Source organism: Fringilla coelebs (assembly GCF_963513975.1).
Source record: "Fringilla coelebs genome assembly, chromosome: 11".
Classification (NCBI taxonomy): domain Eukaryota; kingdom Metazoa; phylum Chordata; class Aves; order Passeriformes; family Fringillidae; genus Fringilla; species Fringilla coelebs.
The window spans coordinates 8,209,198-8,223,588 of record NC_140037.1 but is presented as its reverse complement, the minus strand read 5'-3'; the positions used below and the strand labels follow the sequence as shown (position 1 = coordinate 8,223,588).

General features: G+C 59.3%; 1 protein-coding gene across 1 annotated transcript in view; it reads right to left on the bottom strand.

The window, feature by feature from the left end:
- Positions 1 to 13,507, bottom strand: part of FRMPD3 (FERM and PDZ domain containing 3) — a gene marked incomplete at both ends in the record, with an annotated part of 32,629 nt that extends 19,122 nt beyond the window's left edge. Inside the window, 12 exons of the mRNA XM_084213184.1 lie at positions 1,349 to 1,531; positions 2,882 to 2,971; positions 3,579 to 3,702; positions 4,465 to 4,601; positions 4,729 to 4,848; positions 5,785 to 5,916; positions 6,408 to 6,515; positions 7,945 to 8,049; positions 9,170 to 9,215; positions 9,560 to 9,662; positions 9,891 to 10,048; positions 13,389 to 13,507. Of these exons, the coding sequence (XP_084069310.1) occupies positions 1,349 to 1,531; positions 2,882 to 2,971; positions 3,579 to 3,702; positions 4,465 to 4,601; positions 4,729 to 4,848; positions 5,785 to 5,916; positions 6,408 to 6,515; positions 7,945 to 8,049; positions 9,170 to 9,215; positions 9,560 to 9,662; positions 9,891 to 10,048; positions 13,389 to 13,507 (1,425 nt within the window). The remainder of the gene's footprint in view (positions 1 to 1,348; positions 1,532 to 2,881; positions 2,972 to 3,578; positions 3,703 to 4,464; positions 4,602 to 4,728; positions 4,849 to 5,784; positions 5,917 to 6,407; positions 6,516 to 7,944; positions 8,050 to 9,169; positions 9,216 to 9,559; positions 9,663 to 9,890; positions 10,049 to 13,388) is intronic.
- Positions 13,508 to 14,391: the final 884 nt, after the last annotated feature.

Below are 14,391 nucleotides of genomic sequence, written 5' to 3'. Positions count from 1 at the left end.
AGAATCCTAAACAAATCCACCATGATTACAGCTGTGAGACTACCACTGAAACAGTGCAAAGAGAGGGCTGCAGAGAGGGCTGAGGCTTGGAGACCTTGCAGGAGATGAAACACAGAGACAGCTGGCAAAGCAGCTCAGCTTCATCAGTCTTGGGGGAAAAAAGGGATGAATGCAGGGGGAGGAAAGCTGACCCAGAGCCAAAAGCTCAGAGGGTTTGTGCAGCAGCACTTCCCTGTCCCACAGAGCCCTGGCCCCACTGTGCCAGACTCTCTGTCAAGTACTGCTCCTGACTGATTAACTCCAAACTCAATCCTAACTCTGTCCTGTTGAATTCAAAGTGGGAGGAGAGGAGAAGATTTGGCATTTATCTGTGAGATCTCAGCCGAGGCAGTGACACCCAGGATGCCCTGGGGACACACACAGCGATGATGTGCCTTTGAGTCTGTCAGGGCCATGTCCCAGCTTGTTGAAAACCTGAGCAAAGGACAAGGGAAGATCTCCTCAGGATCTTGTGGCTGCTGCACCGGGCACCAAAGAAGGAAATAAAGATCTTGCTGTGCTGCTGACACTTTTCTTGGAGTGTTTGGGAGCCTTGAGGGGTGAGGAGGGGTGACAGGGGCTGACCACAGGGACTGACCATCAGAGCCAGCACTGCAGTACACAAGGACAGCAGGAGATGGGGGATGACAGCACACAGGGCTCAGCAGGGTGTGCCAAGGAGTGCTCCGGGGGCTGGAGGGGGGATATCAGGGGCAGCTGGCAGGGTACCCAGGGGCTGGCTCCTGGGCCAGGGACACACAGCCATCTGTGCTCACACTGAGCCTGACACCTCCTTCCCATCATTTCCACTTCCTTCAACAATCCTGCCTGGTTTGACAAGTTCCACACGTGCTACTAATGCATGAAAGCTCCCAGTCCCCTGCAGGAGCTGCAGTCAGCCCAGCTATGGCCAGGTACAGCTCCTCTCCAGCCCTGAGCACAGCTGAGGTGCTGTCCTGCCTCCAAAGGGTCCTGCTACCTGCCTGGCCTGTGTCACCCCCATCTGTCCCCAGGACCCTGCTTGAACCATTAGGGAGGTGTTTGGGTCATGGCCAGAATGTCACCATGCTTCCCTGTGACCCTGGGTCATGGCCAGAATGTCACCATGCCTGCCCTGTGGCCCTCAGCAGCCATTCCTGCGTGGCACAGGGAGTCAGAGCAGCAGGGGAGATGCTGCAGACCCTGGTGTGAAGGGGTTTTGGAGTCTCTAGGAATCCCCAAGCAGGTTTTCAGCACACAGCTGTGATGTGAATCCCCTGAAAGGCTGGCCCCAAAGCCCCAGCCTCCTCCCCACGGCACCCATGCCTACCTTGGCATCCAGGATGCTGGTCTCCACCCGGGCCACGCCCTGGTTCTCCCTGAACAGCTGGATCTTGCTGACCTTGCTGAACTCTGACAGCACTGTGGTGAGGTTGGTCTTCAGGTCGATGACGTGGCTGATGCCGTGCCGGGGTCCCACCAGCAGGGTGGTGGCTGGCTGCTTCTCATCCTGCTGGCACAGGCAGGTGGAGAGAGACAGAGAGAGACAGGCAGGGTGAACAGACACACCAGCATGGCACAGCCTGCACCTGGCTCTCTCCATGGGGCCAAGCATGGTCAGCTCCAGGATGGCTTTGGCAGAGCAGTAGGTGAGGCTGGTGCCACCAGCCTGCCTCCCTGAGCCCCTTGGCAGGGCGTGCAGGGTGCCAGGGCTATTTAAAAGTAAAAGCTCTGAACTGAGCTGTGAACTCTGTCCACATGAAATATTCAGGCTCACTGGTGTCACTACACTGAAGTAAGTGTGTTACAAATCTGCGTGATCTGACATTGCCTCCGAGAGAAGGAAGCAAAGGAGGGAGTGAATGGATTTCAGAAAAGAAGAAAGACCAAAGCCTTGACTGGAAATAGGGATGTTTCTTGCTCTGGTCTAAAAGGGTGCTTCAAACCAGGGGTGGAGGGGAAGAGGAGCTGGGCAGATCATTGCAGAGGATAATAAAGGAATACTTTTTACCACTTCAACACAGTTCAGCTCACAGGCTGGCTCAGAGGCATTGCTTTGGTGTCAGGGATAAAAAAAAAATGCTGTCTACTCAGGCAGTGTCAGGGGCAGGCTCTGAGTGCTCTGCCCTGGCACCAAGCAGACACCAGGAGGGTGTGCCTGCACTGATTTCCTGCAGGCAGCCCTCTGAGCTGTGAGGGCAGGGACAGAGCAGACCAAAGGCTGACAGAGATGGAACCCAGCAGGCAAAGCACGGGAAGCCAGGGAAGCACTGAAACCACAGGTGGGGGTAAAGGGAGGGATGGCAGAGAGGTGACACCTGCATGGGGACCTCTGGGTGGGAGGTGGAGTGGGAGGGATGAGGGGTGAGCCAGGCAGTGGGGAGCCTTGTGGGTGCTGTTTGTCCTGGTGACTTTCCTCCTGCTGGGGTGGTTTGGGTGAGCAGTGGAGATGAAGGGTCACTGTGGCAATGGCCAGGCTGCAGCACCTGTGACAGGACAGCAAGCCCAACTGTGGGCAAGCAGGGAGCACAGTGGCCTTTGCCAGGAGCTGCCCTCCTCCAGGAGGGATGGCAGGATGTGCCAGAGCACGGCTGAGCTACAAACACGTGCCTGAAACTCCTCCAACTTCACTGAGCAGGTCACCTCTCTGCCCCACAGGCTGGCAGGAACAGAGCAGCTCCTGCAGACCCCAAACCCCAACCTGCTGACAGCAGAGCCTCCAAGGCTTTCTGGGTGGGCTTGGAGCTCAGCAGAGCAGAGCAAGAGACTGAGGGGAGTGATTTCTGTGGGAGCCAGGTGTCCCCTGGCTGCCCCCAGCAGAGTCAGGGGCAGGCACCTCCCAGCCCAGCCTGGGTTACCGTACCAGTCCCACTGTGTTGAAGAGAACCCCGGCGAAGGTGGGCAGCTCGTTCAGGATCCTCAGGTACTGCAGCTTTGCCTGGGCTGTGGAGACCTGAGGAAACACCATGCAGCTGATCACTGTGAGCACAGCAAGAGAGAGGCAGGAGGCTGGGGCAGACCTGGGGGCTCTCAGCTAAGGGGGCACAGCCAGCTGTCAGGCAGCTCTGGGCAGGGCAGTGAGTCTGAGATGTGGGTGAGGGGGGTCTCCACTCCCCTGCCATCCTGGGCAGCTGTTGGGAGGTAAACTCAGAGCAGGGGCACAGCCAGGAAGGAGCCCCAGTGCTTGATGTATAACCCCCCTGAGATGCACAACCCTCCCTCCCTCCCTGGGGAGCTGTGAAGGCTTCAGGGACCGAGGCAATGGCTCAGCTGCTGCCTCCAGAGCTTTCCAAGCCCAGAAGCAGAGATAACAATGAGCTGATGTGTGCCACTTAAGCCAAACCCCAGCTGATCTCAGCCCTGATCCTCGCCGCACTCCCTGCAATCCACATCAGCTCCTGAGAGCAGGTTCAGGAGAGAGAGTCTGCCTGGCTGTCTGGGATTTATCTCCCATCCCAGGGGATTTAACGAGTTCCAGAGGAGCTGGGGACACCAGGCTGGGCTGGAGGGCAGGCTGCCACCCCCCAGCCCTGACCAGGGGCTCTGTGGGCTGGGCTCACCTTGGTGCCGCCCGGCTGGTGCTGGTGGGCTTTGAGCTGCTGCGAGAGGGATTTGCGGAGGCTCTTCTCTTTGATGAGCTGCAGGAGCGAGGGGGGCAGGAAGGGCTCCAGGCCCCACTCCTTCCTGTGGGGAGGGAAACCTGCATGAGCTGCCAGGTTGGAGGCACTGTCAGCGAGCAGAGAGGGACAGAGAACTGTCTCAGAGCATCCTCTTGCTGTCAGAGGGAGCTGGAGCCACACCAGCACTTCCTTGGCACCACAGCTGGAGCAGCAGCAGCCCCCAGGTTGGGTCCCCAAGGGGATGGGACCCCGGGCTGGTGACACAGCTACCAGCTTCAGGCTGGGGAACAGCAGTGCCACGCTCTGCAGCACACCCCGGCTCCCACTCACCTTCGTGTAAACTTAGGGATGCAGGAGGGGGACCCCAAACCTCTTTTGGGGTCCTTTTGGGGTGACCCCTCCCTCCTTCCTCCCTGTGCCTCCCTGGGCAAGGCCAGCCTGCACAGATGGGCTGGGTATGGGTTTAGGTCCCCCAGGAGCCACAGGAGGGCTGAGCCAGACGCTGGTGACAGGCTGAGGTTACAGGGCCATAGCCTTCTCCTTGCCTTGGATGCAGGTGGAAAACCAGCCTGGGTTCCCATGGAAAGGATCCTGGGCTCCCAGCAACTGTCCCCAGCCCTGGCTGCTGCGTGTCAGTGTGAGGGGTCTTACACAGCCCTGTGCTGGGACCAGGGGTGGCTGTCACTGCTGCCAAGCCCCCGAGCCACTGCCCAGCTCAGAGCATCTCATGCTCCGCACCCCAAAACATCGCTGTGACACTGGGACACAGGGAAGGGACAACAAAGAAGGGCCATGTGGAAGCCTGGGGACAGGCAGGAGGACTCACTCCACATTCTTGAGGGAGACCTTCTGGCTGGGGCGGGTGGCTGAGACAGTGATGTAGATGTGGAGGGCGGCCAGCCCCAGCAGCATCTCCGGCTTGGGGTCGGTGCCGAAGCGCTCTCTGATCACATCGTTGCGGCTCTGTGGGAGGGAGAAGAGGTGTCCTCAGACAGCCACAGGGACAGCCACTGCCACCTGAGGGGGGCCACCAAGGGCCCAGCCTTGGCAGACGTGTGGGCCACGAGCAGCAGCAGCTCCCAGTCCCTACCTGGATGTACAGGTACTCGAAAGCTGCCGGGTCCCGGCGCAGCAGCTCCACCGGGTCCTTGGGGAAGAAGCTCACACGGAAGAGGCATCTCATGCCGTGGTAGTGTGTTCTTTGCACAACCTGTGACAGGAGCAGAGGGGAGCAGTGAGCCCAGAAACCACAGGCTGCAGGGCACGAGATGCCCTCTCCTCTCTTGTGGTGTTCTATTTGATTTCTCTCCTCCATGCACCACCTTTCACCCCAACACCATCCCAGCCTTCCTCGGTGGACAGCTTTGCCTGGTGCTGTAGGGTTTATGCCACTCAGGCTAACGTTTGCTCTATGATCCCCATTTTATCCCTAGTTCTGTGCAGCACCAGCTTATTGGCTCTCCTAGCCAAGGATGCTCATGAGTGCTGTCTGCAGCTGCCCGGGCTGGAGCACAGAGCAGCTCCATGGCGCTGTCAGTGTGGGGTGGATAAAACCTGACTGTCTCCCTGTTTGGCCACCCTTTTCACCCCTGAGCCTGCAGGACCATGCCAGAGGCAAGGAGAGGCTGTGCCACCCCACAGCACAATTCCCAGCCTGTTGCAGCACATGTCACATTTGAAATGGCCACGATACACAGGGCATAAAATTTCAGAAGGCTTCAACCCAGACAGAGAAACATCAGGTCACTCAAAAGGCTGCAAGCATCTGCCCTTCCTGTTCTTTAGCCCAACCCTTACACCCCTCATGTCGATGCCCTGCACCCGTGTGCCCTCTGCTCCCTTGGGTGGCTGCTCAGCACCCCTGGGCACTCCATGGCTCATTGCTGTCAGTGCTGCTCACCTGCTGCTCACAGCTGTGCCCACGGGGGATGAGGCTGGGCCAGCCCCATCCCAGGGACCCCAAACTGTGTGCCTGGAACACAGCCCCATCCCAGTGACCCCAAACTGTGTGCCACACACAGCCCCATCCCTGTGACCCCAAACTGTGCCCCTACACCAGCCAAGCCCACAGTGGGGGAAGGGGAGGCTCTCTGTGCCCAGCCCCTCACCTGGGCCATCCCAACACCCTCCCACCCCAGCAGCTTACGTGGGCCAGTGGCTGCTTGTCCTGGAGCAGCAGGAAGCGGTGGCTCTGCTCCGGGCTGGAATACTCCAGGACCAGGGCAAAGTGCTCGATGTGTCTCAGTGACAGGCGGTCCTGCAACGTCACCATCACGTCCTGCAAACACCACGGACAGGCTTGGATGCCAGGCACTGGCTGCTTCCCAAGGGGGAGCTGGGACCTCACTGGGAGCCCACTCTGAGCTCAGTGAGAGCCCCTGGCACCCGGGGCAGTGCCAGGATGAGGCTGAGAGGGTGCACAGGGTGGCACCGGTGACCCTGCAGCAGGAGGTGACCAGCAGCCAGAGCCCCTGGGCTGACCCCGGGTGTGCTGAGGGAGCTGCCCCTGGCAGGGGCACTCGCAGGAGATCCAGCCTGGCTGGAGGGCAGGCTCACAGCAGGGAGAGAAGTCAGGAGAGGCAGAGCCAGCAAAGCCCCATCCCTGCCAGCTGCAGAGCGTGCTGCCTGGGGAGGCAGACGGGCCATCCATCATGCCAGAGCGGCTCGCAGCCAGCCCAGCGCTGCTGATCGTGCTCGGGAAGCAGAAATGGATGGGGCAGGTGGGAGGAGAGGAGGGGCACGGAGCCCTGGGGGAGAGGAGGGGCTCACCTTCACAGTGGTTCGGCCATCGAACGTGAAGGATTTGATCTGCCCGTTCTCCAGGAAAACCTTCAGCACGTTGGGAATGAGGAGGAGAGCTTCTTTCTTCAACATGTCCTGGCATGTGGGGCCAGCAAAGGGGGAAGCGAGGAGGGTGGGGGGCACGGAGAGACACAGGGAGGGCGGGCAGAGAGAGAGTGTCAGTGATGGAGCGCTGCTCGTGGCATCCTCTGCTGCTCTGGGCTTTGTGCTAAGAGGCACATTTCCCCTGAAAAGCCAGCATTCTGTTGAGCCATCAAGAAGCACAGAGCTGAGGCCATTCAGAGCTGCCTGACAGCTTCACCTCCTCAGCTCCAGCAGCTGCAGTGGGAACGGAGCACCTGGCTCTGTCCAGCACAGCCCAGTGCCCCTGCCTGGCAGCCTGTCCCGCTCCCCAGCTGCTGTCCCAGGCAGGAGGCACGGCTGGGCTGGCTCAGAGCTGATCCCCCTTTCCTGACCCTCACCCCAAGCCTATCCCCCCTCAGCCCTGCACATCCCCTCTGCAGGAAGTTGGGAGAAGGCTGATTTTATTTGGTGAGAAGCTTTTCAATCAGATAATTACCTAATTGATTTTGCTTAAAAATAGAACGTGCTAGAAGCACTTTACAGGGGTTCTTTTCCAGTTTTGTTTGGTTGTTAATAAAACCTTTCTGCAATTCAGAGATAAAAGCACTGGGCTGGAACTCTTCAGCTTCCACAGCCATTCAGCAGTGCCCTGGTCACCCTGCCCCTCACAGAGGCACTGCAAAGCTTTGGGATGAGGCTGGAAGCCACAGATCTTCCTTAGAGCAGGCACTGGCGTTGCCTGGGTGCCTCCCCTGGGTGCTCAGGGGGACTCAGCCGAGACCGGGTTTCTGAGCCAGTTTTTGGGGCTCCTTCAGCAGCACAGGGGTGACCACAGAAAGTCCCCCCAGCAGTGACCCAACACTGACTGTGCCCAAGGGCATCTGTCCTGTGGGGCTCCCCAGGCCAGACAGCTGCTCTCACCTGGAGAGCTGCTCTCACCAAAGCAGGGAAGAGGAGCCCTGTGGTGTCACTGACGTGTTTTATGAAAATCCTTTCCTTAGGATTTTTCCTCCTAAGAAGCTGAGAGGCCTCAGGAACAAAATGTAAGCAATGATTGTTTGCTGCTGTGGGATGCAGCAGGTGGGTCTGGGATTGGTCTCATGTGGTTGTTTCTAATTAATGGCCAATCCCAGTCCAGCTGTCTCGGATTGTTTCGGTGAGTCTGAACCTTTGTTATTCATTCCTTTTCTATTCTTAGCCAGCCTTCTGATGAAATCCTTCCTTCTATTCTTTCAGTATAGTTTTTAACATAATATATATCATAAGATAATAAACCAAGCCTTCTGAACATGGAGTCAACTTTCTCGTCTCTTCCCTTGTCCTAAGACCCCTACAAACACCGTCACACTGCGGCCCCCAAGCACCCCACACCCTGTGGCCCTGGGGACACCTCAGGGGGTGAACCACAGAGGAAGGCAGGGCAGGACTTGGCAGGACTTACTGGGTCTGTCTCGCCGACTGTCACCTGCTCAGAGAATCGGACTTTGGCCGGGTTGGACCTTAGCTTCGCCTTCTTGGCTGCACTGATGAAAGCAGATTTGGGAGACTGGAAAGAGAGCACTGGGTAAATCACCTGCCTGCCCTGGGAGCCATGGTGTGGGGAAAGAGAGACACACAGAGGAAACCCCTCTGGAGCCAGCGTGATGATGGGGAGTGGGCAGCAAACCATGAAACAGGGAGGGTGGGAAGCAAATCCCCTTGGTTGTGGTTACCCAGCGCTGCAGACAGGGCCAGAACGATGAGCAGCAGCCCCTGAAATCCCACCAGCAGCATCAGTGTGGCAGGGAGGCTGCACCCAGTGCCTGGCACCCCTTGTGCAAGCTGAGCTGCAGCAGATGTCAGCCAGGACTTGCCTGGAGGCACTGGCACCAGCTGGATGGGAGAGATGAACCCCTTGGATGGGGGTTTGCAGCCCCAGGGAGGTGACAGCACCCCGGGCATCCCTGCAGGATGTTCTGGTGGCAGTGCCTGCACACACTCCAGCACAGAGACAGTCGTGCCAGAGCTGTGTGTATGATGGTGCCAGCACCAGCTGGCAGCCATCCCGGGCCGGGAGGAAAAAAGCTTTTTTGGAGTGTGGCACACGCCCCCGCTCCTGACAGAGCAGCGCTGGGGGGGCATCTCCCTCCCAGAGAGGAGGGGAGCACAGGGGAGCTCTCACACCTCTCTGCTTTCCCAACATCACAGACTCGGTGAAGCACAGACGGTGCCTCTGGCGTGACAGCTCGGTGTGCCCCAGTGCCCCATCGCTGCTGGTGCCCGCGGCATCTCCAGCCCTCCCATCCCGGCCCTTCCAGGTCCCCAGGGACTCCCGGGCCAGCAGCGACCCCTCCCTGCCACCTCTGGCGCGGTGGGTTACTCCATCGGACGCACGGGATGTCCTCAGCAAACCCTACGGTTTGGGGATATTTTCCCTCCCTCCGTCCTGGTGACAAGGACACGGAGCTGGCTGCACGCCCACTGACCCCAGGGGGCCGTGGCAGCTCTCAGAGCCCACGGCTTGGAAGAGCCTCGGGGTGCTGGGACGTGGCTCCAACAAATCAGCTGAGCTGCCTGAGTGGTCTCAGGTCTCCCAGGGTCTCCAGGGACCCTGCCTTGGTCTCCCAAAGGGCTCCTGAGCCCTGTCCTGGCTCCCCTGGAGCTGGCCACGGCCCTGCCAGTCTCACCTGGTGGGTGTGCAGGACCGTGAGGATGATGAAGTCCTTGGCCTTCCTGTGACAGAAAGGAGAAATGAAGATGGATGGGACCTTATGGTGATGGACCTCAACATGTGCAAATGGCCACTGAGAGCACATCCCACCCTTCCCAGCCCACTGGTGGCTGGGACCTTTGTGGGCTCCTTGGGGTGCTTGACAACGTGGCTGTGGATTCTTTCCCACTTCTTGGCCAGCTGGGAACGGCTATGGCACTTGCTCCAAGGCTGTCCCCCTGCTCAGGCTGGGAATTCCCCACCCCAGCAGGGACCACTGGTGACGTGGCTGTGCACTGGCACTGCGAGGCTTCGGTACGGGCACAGCAGCCTGGCGTGAGCCCCTCCCCAGGGGCGTTGTCCTCACCTGACAAGCTCGATGAATCTCTCTCTGGGGGCTTCACTCACATCCTCATCGTTGATGGCCAAGATCTGGTCTCCTGGCAGGAGTTTATCCTCAGAGGGGCCGCCTGCCAGGAGAGAGGGTCAGGGCCAACCCAGGCATCCCGGAGCTGCGGGGTGGAGGGGAAGCACGAGGGTCCCAAGCATCCCCAAAGCATTTGCCCACGTGTGTGGCTGCGGAGGACGCCCTGCAGGCGCGGCAGAGGGGACAGGAGAGGACAGGAGCCCAGGGAGGGGAGCACGGCCGTGTTTCCTGGCACGCTGCAGCCGTGTCCAGGAGCAGCCCCACACCCTACCTGCCGCCACCGAGCGCACCACCACGGGCCTCTCGCTGCCAGCCACAAAGCCGAATCCGTAGAGGGGGTGGCGCTGGACCGTCACCTGTCGGAGCGTGGCCGGAGGCAGCTGCCCACATTCCATATCATCGCCACCGCGCTCCTCCGGCATCACATGGCTGCGCTGCAGGCACAGGGACCGGCTGTCAGCGCCCCTCCGCGCAGCCCTGCCCGCCGCACCCAGCCCACCGGGACAGCCCCAACCCACCGGCAGCGCTCCCAGCCCCTTCCTGGGCCGGCCACAGCCCCGTCCTCCCCGCACAGCCCTGCTGCTCCGTGCCTGTCCCTGCCACTGCACCGCCAGCTCGGGCACGGGACACCGATGGAGGGGCCACTCGAGGTAAATCACTACATCTCTCCCAGCACCTCACTGTCCCATCCCTGCACTCATGAGATGGGACATCTCTGTGGGGTAAACTGCTGCTGGTGTGGCTCTGGCCATTCCCTGACGGTCAGGGCAGACAGCAGCCCTGGCACTGAGAGTTCTCTCTGCCATTCTGCAGAGCTTTAATAAGAGCAAACCCCAGGACTGGCTTATTCACGCTGTGTAACACAGCTCAACAATATCAGAGATAAGTGAAAACAAGTTTAGCCAGTCTAAAAACTGGGATTAAGGCAGGCTCAGCTGTGCTACTACAACCAAATCTCCATCACCAGCCCAGGGACTCCTTGGAGTGGAGACAACCAGAAGATGGGAAGATCCAGCCCAGGGCAAGGTCGTGTCAAAGCCGGCCTTGGCATCCTGGAGCAATGCCAGCCATGGCTCCAGGCTGTGAGCCTGCCATGGGGGAGCGATCCCAGCACCAGGGGATGGCCACAGAGCACAGCACAGATGGCAACACGCACAGCCCAGCCAGAAAAACAAAGTGGTGAACGTGCTGTTGTTTCTGTGCTGCTCGTTGCTTGTTCCTGTCCAGACTATTTAGTCTATTTAAAAGAGATCCTTCCCGGCCTTTTGACAGCACACCAATTGTTCCATCTCTTATCGGTTTAGGATTTGATGCATCATCCATCGAATGCTATCTGTCTGCATTTCTGACACCCCCACATCCTCCCAGCACTGTGTTTGGCACCTGCTGCAGAGCCAAGAGGGACAGCACATGGGGCTGGAGGGGACAGGAGCTCCTGGCAGCTCCACACCAGCACACAGAGCCTGGGCCTTAAGAACATCACGGTCAGCAAAGACAGCCCTGTGCTGAGCCTGATCCCCAGGTAACCACCCAAAACCCTCCATGGGAGGATGCCATGTCTGCCACGGGAGCCAGGAGAGCTCTGAGCGCAGGTGAGTCTGCCCAGGGTCAGGGATCCAGCGCTGGCCATGGGCGAGCTGCGCTCTGTGACAATGGGATGTCACCACAGCCAGGTGACCCAGCGCCCAGCTGGGCGGCTGCTCCTGGCTTCCCCTCCCACCCGCAGCGGCACATGGCTGGAGAAGAAAACAGCGAGGCCTGGGGCAGGGAACTGGTGAGGAGCAGCAGGCTCTGGGCAGCACGGGAAGGGCCGCACCCATCCGCGCTCCCGGCAGGAGCGGAGCCAGCCCAGCCCCGCGCCGGGAGGGTGCAGCTGCAGGGAAGCGCCGCCGAGAGCATCTCCCCAGCCACTGTCTCTGCGCCGCCTCATTAGCTGCTCTGCTACTCCCATGAGCATTTAAAAGAACAACAGTAACAACCACAACAAAAAGAATCACGCGATCCAACCAATTTTCTCAAACAAACGTTATCCAAGGCCATTGTGTGCGGCTGAAAAGGCTGAATGCAGCACTGCGTCTCCACCCGCCTGGCACGGCCAGGGAGGATGCCAGAGCTGGCTGCCACAAGACAGCGGTCACCGAGCTGCTGGCTCCCGGGGGACACTCCTTTCATCCCACCCGTGCTGCCCACAGCACTGCAGCCCCCGCCGCAGATGAAGATGAGGATGAGCGGCACGGCTCGGAGCGCTGGGATGCCCGGAGATGGGGCTGAGCTCAGTGCGATGGCTCCGGGGAAACAGAGGCAGGGCTTTGCTCACCAAGTCACAGCAAAGTGGGTGGCAAGTCCCAGAGCAGAGCTGCCCAGTTGTGTCCACAGATGTGTCCTTCTGTGTGCACTCGGGGCGTCGGTGCCACCCTCAGTGCCCCCCACGGTACCCGAGGCTGAGCCACAGCCGGTGAGCCCCAGCACCAGGGACAGCGGCGCTCCCGCAGCCGAAATTACCATCAGGACCGGTTAGCCGGGAAACCTTTGCAGCTTTAACAGACAAAAGGAAAAGAAAGCACACCTCACTTCAGCCACAACCAGCCTGCCATCCAGCGTCAAAGGGAAGAGGGGAATAAAGAGATGGATACTGACAATAAAAACTCCTTTACCGGCCTCTTAAGCTGCTCCTCTCCTGATAAGACTTGGACGCTGCAGAAGCATTACCAGGAAATTAAATAAAAGAGGACGACCGTCCTCCTAAGCAGGACTTATCCACTCCTGGAGAAGCAGTACTATGCTCAGCAGCAGGTACAACATGCCTTCTCCAGGCTGTGGCTCTGAGCATCCTTCCTGCAGCAGCTCTCCCATGCCGGGCTTGGGGATTAACGTGTGCTCACCCTGGACCAGTGAGAGGTCAGAGAAACCAGCAGCAGCAGTGGGTAAGGTAGCTCTCTCCCTAACTGGTAATTGGCTGCACCCCAGGAGCTATCACTTCCTTGGAGCCTGATTTTTTCATGTTTCTTCTTTTGATTTCTGGGCATAGAGCTGCGCTGGGCTGCAAAGCTCACGGGCTCGCTCTCGCAGCAGGGAGTGAGGATATGAAACAATCCCTGGAGCTCAGCAGCTCTGGGGCCATCAGCAGCACCAAACCCAGCCTCACCCTGGGGCCACGCTGCCACCACCTTGGTGGGCAGGGACCAGCACTGACCCCAGCCCCCTGCAGGGAGCCAATGGCTTTTTATGTCCCTGTCCCCACCCTGCCTGTGTCCTTACCTGCCTGCTGCCCACCCTCAGCCCAAGAGCCTGCTCTGCATCCCCTTGCATCCTCAGTCACCACCATGGCACAATGCCACCGAGGCACAGTCATGGGAAAACAGCTCAGCACAAAGTGAAAGGACTCATCAGGAGAAACCTCTCTGTGCCCAGCAGGAGCAGGAGCCCACCACAAACCTACCCCTGTGGGAGCACCTGGCTCTTCACAGCATCTTGACTGATGTGGCATGAAGATATCCCACTCCTGAGGCTGGGACACTCATCTGCTGTGCTCAGAGCTGGCACTGATCTGGTCACACTCTGCCACCCAAGGTGAGAGAGACATCAGCTTGGTGCAGTCGCTGTCCATCATGATTCACCCACCACCAAGGGATGTGCCCTCAGCTTCCTAAGCACCTTCAGACCTCCCTGCCACGGAGCAGGGCAGAACACAGCCCTCATCCCCCCCAAAGAGATAAAGGCAGAACAGGAGTTACTCCAAAAGCTGACGCATCCGTTTTTAATTTCCTACCGCAATAAATCTCTGCTCCCTCTGAGGACTGATTTTCTGCCTTTGCTCTTAATGCTGACTGGCCATCTGCCACCAGAACAAACCAGCACCACCTGCCTGGGAGGAACGATGGTCTCCATCTACCAGGACACTCACACCATTTCCAACTGCCTTTAAACAAGTGCACCAGGTGAAAACACTCTGTGCAGCCGAGGAAGGGCTCACAGCTGAGCTCCAGGATGGGGAGTGGGGATGGCAAGGTCTTGTCCCTTCTGCAGAGGGGCAGTTTGCAGGTGCCAGCTCTCCTCCCCCTTCCTCTGCTGCCGTGAACAACCCAAGAACAGACAGAGTCCTGCCTCTCCTGCTGCAAGCCCGTGGCTGGCTCCTCCATCTGCCAGGCTGCAGTTGGTGAGCGGCTTGTGAGGCATGTGGGATCCTGAGCACGTGTGGCAGCGGCAGGGAAGGGGCCAGGAAGGGTTTTATGGGGAACATACGGCAGCTCCAGCCTCACAGCCCGGTCTGCACCTCAGGTGGAGCCGTGGGGCTGCCAGGGCACACAGGGACAAAGGCAGAGCAGGCAGAGCTGGCCAGGGATCCACCAGTGTGTCTGCTCCATCAGCCCTGCCTCTGCACCCAGCAGGCATCTGGGCACCTTGGAGTGCCATTTGGCCCATGTTTATGTGTCAGACACCCCCAGCACGGGCAAACAGATGCTGTCCTTCCCGAGGAGGGGCTCAGTCACACATTCCCAGACAGGCTGGTAACGCTGCCCCTGCTCTGGCAGCGTTCACAGCTGACTGAAGGGAGGAGAGCTGGGTGAGGGGTGCCAGCCTGCCTCAGACCAACACTAAGGGCAGCACAGTAACCCTGGCCTTCAGGGGTGAAGCCTTTCATGGACCCAGCCAGGAGAATGCAGCCTGCACACAGCTCTGCCATATGGCCCATGACTTTACCCCCTGTGCTCCAGCCTGGATTTGCTGTCAGTATTGGGAAGCAGTCTAAAACCAGCAGAGCTCCTCAGAGG